Source organism: Lathyrus oleraceus, chromosome 3, assembly GCF_024323335.1.
Source record: "Lathyrus oleraceus cultivar Zhongwan6 chromosome 3, CAAS_Psat_ZW6_1.0, whole genome shotgun sequence".
In the NCBI taxonomy this organism is placed as follows: domain Eukaryota; kingdom Viridiplantae; phylum Streptophyta; class Magnoliopsida; order Fabales; family Fabaceae; genus Lathyrus; species Lathyrus oleraceus.
Window position 1 is genome coordinate 65036597 of NC_066581.1, and position 1662 is coordinate 65038258.

A 1662-nucleotide genomic window follows, 5' to 3' on the forward strand; every position below is an offset into this window, starting at 1 on the left:
CTGCTGCTCCATAAGCACCTTGAAAGTCAAATCTAGAGATCATGATGGAAAACTTTATCAATGCTTAAAATCAACAAAACAAGGATTTTGTAAATCAAAATTCTCATACTAGCGAATTGGTGAAGCAAATGTCAAGTAAGCTTGATGATATGGCTACCCATAATAAAATGTTGGAAACCCAAATTTCCCAAGTAGCCCAACAACAAGCAACAATAGCAGCCCCAATTGGAGCATTTCCTAGTCAACCACAACCAAAACAAAAAGGCCATGTTAATGCTATCACATTGCAAAGTGGGACAAAATTAGATGAACCGGTTGACCCAAGACTCTGAAACCCATCCATGTATCAAAACTCTAGTAAAGGAATTGAAAAGGTAAAAGAACCAACCAATGATGGAAAGGAAGACAAAAGCGGAGAAGCAGAAGATAAAGAAATATCTTATGTGCCTCTACCACCATACAAACCACCTATACCTTATCCTCAAAGACTTGCTAAGTCTAAAAATGAAGGACAATTTAAGAAATTCGTAGAACTTCTGAAGCAGCTTAATATCACTATACCATTCACAGAAGCCATTACACAAATGCCTTCATATGCTAAATTCCTTAAAGAAATATTATCTAATAAGAAAAAGATTGAGGATAATGAAATCTTTACGCTTACTGCTGAGTGTAGCGCTATTATTCAAAATAACACGCCTTCTAAGATGAAAGACCCATGTAGTTTTTCCATACCATGTGTAATCGGGAAGTTTATCATAGAAAAAACTTTGTGCGACTTAGGAGCCAGTGTTAGTTTAATGCCTTTATCCACATGCAAGAAACTGAATTTAGGAGAACTAAGACCAACGAAGATGTCTTTATAACTAGTTGACCATTCTGTTAAATTTCCAATAGGTATGCTAGAGAATATTCTCGTTCGTATAGGTCAATTCTACATCCCCACCGACTTTATAATAATGGATATAAAGGAGGATTCCCACATCCCTATTATTTTAGGAAGACCCTTTTTAGCCACAGATGGAGCCATCATAGATGTCAAGAAAGGAAAGATAACTTTCGAAGTTGGGGAAGAAAAAGTCGAATTTATTTTAGCTTAATTCTTACAGGTGCCAACTATAGAAGATTCATGTTGTCTCTTAGACATCATCAATGAATGTGTGAAAGAAATGGAGAGGGAACCATCTAAGTATACTGAAGTACTAAAGATTCCAGAGCCTCCTATATTCGAAGACGATAATTGGCATGAGCCATACGTAGATGACAGTCTGAGGGAATGTCTAGCACTAATACCCAATCGAATGCCATGCCCAAAGAAACCTTATGTAGTACTTAAAACACTTCCCAAAGACCTAAGGTATGAATTCCTAGACACTGAGCTTGAACGACCAGTGATAGTCAACACTGACTTAGGACATATAAAAACTGAAAAATTACTTCATGTCTTAAGAAAGTGTCCAACATCTTTAGGTTATAACATCTCAGATCTAAAAGGAATAAGTCCTCTATATGTATGCATCACATTATGCTAGAGGAGGACTGTAAAACCTCTAGAGAACATCAGAGAAGAATAAATCCTATCTTGAGTGATGTAGTAAAAAAGGAGGTGCAAAAGCTATTAGAAGTAGGAATTATATACCCGATATCCGACAATAACTGGGT

At 36.4% G+C, this 1662-nt stretch overlaps 1 protein-coding gene across 1 annotated transcript; it reads left to right on the forward strand.

Moving 5' to 3' along the window:
- The first annotated feature begins 341 nt into the window (after positions 1-341).
- LOC127129692 (uncharacterized) lies at positions 342-1100 on the forward strand. The gene is made up of 2 exons (XM_051058830.1): positions 342-720; positions 898-1100. The coding sequence occupies exons 1-2, from the start codon at positions 342-344 to the stop codon at positions 1098-1100; spliced, it is 582 nt and encodes a 193-aa protein (XP_050914787.1).
- The last annotated feature ends 562 nt before the right edge of the window (positions 1101-1662 follow it).

Bases quoted from the DNA above. Each gene is read 5' to 3' on its own strand.
- LOC127129692 (XM_051058830.1), top strand. From the start codon at position 342: ATGTATCAAAACTCTAGTAAAGGAATTGAAAAGGTAAAAGAACCAACC. The intron at 721-897 runs GTAGTTTTTCCA...AATTTCCAATAG, and splicing joins TTCTAAGATGAAAGACCCAT to GTATGCTAGAGAATATTCTC.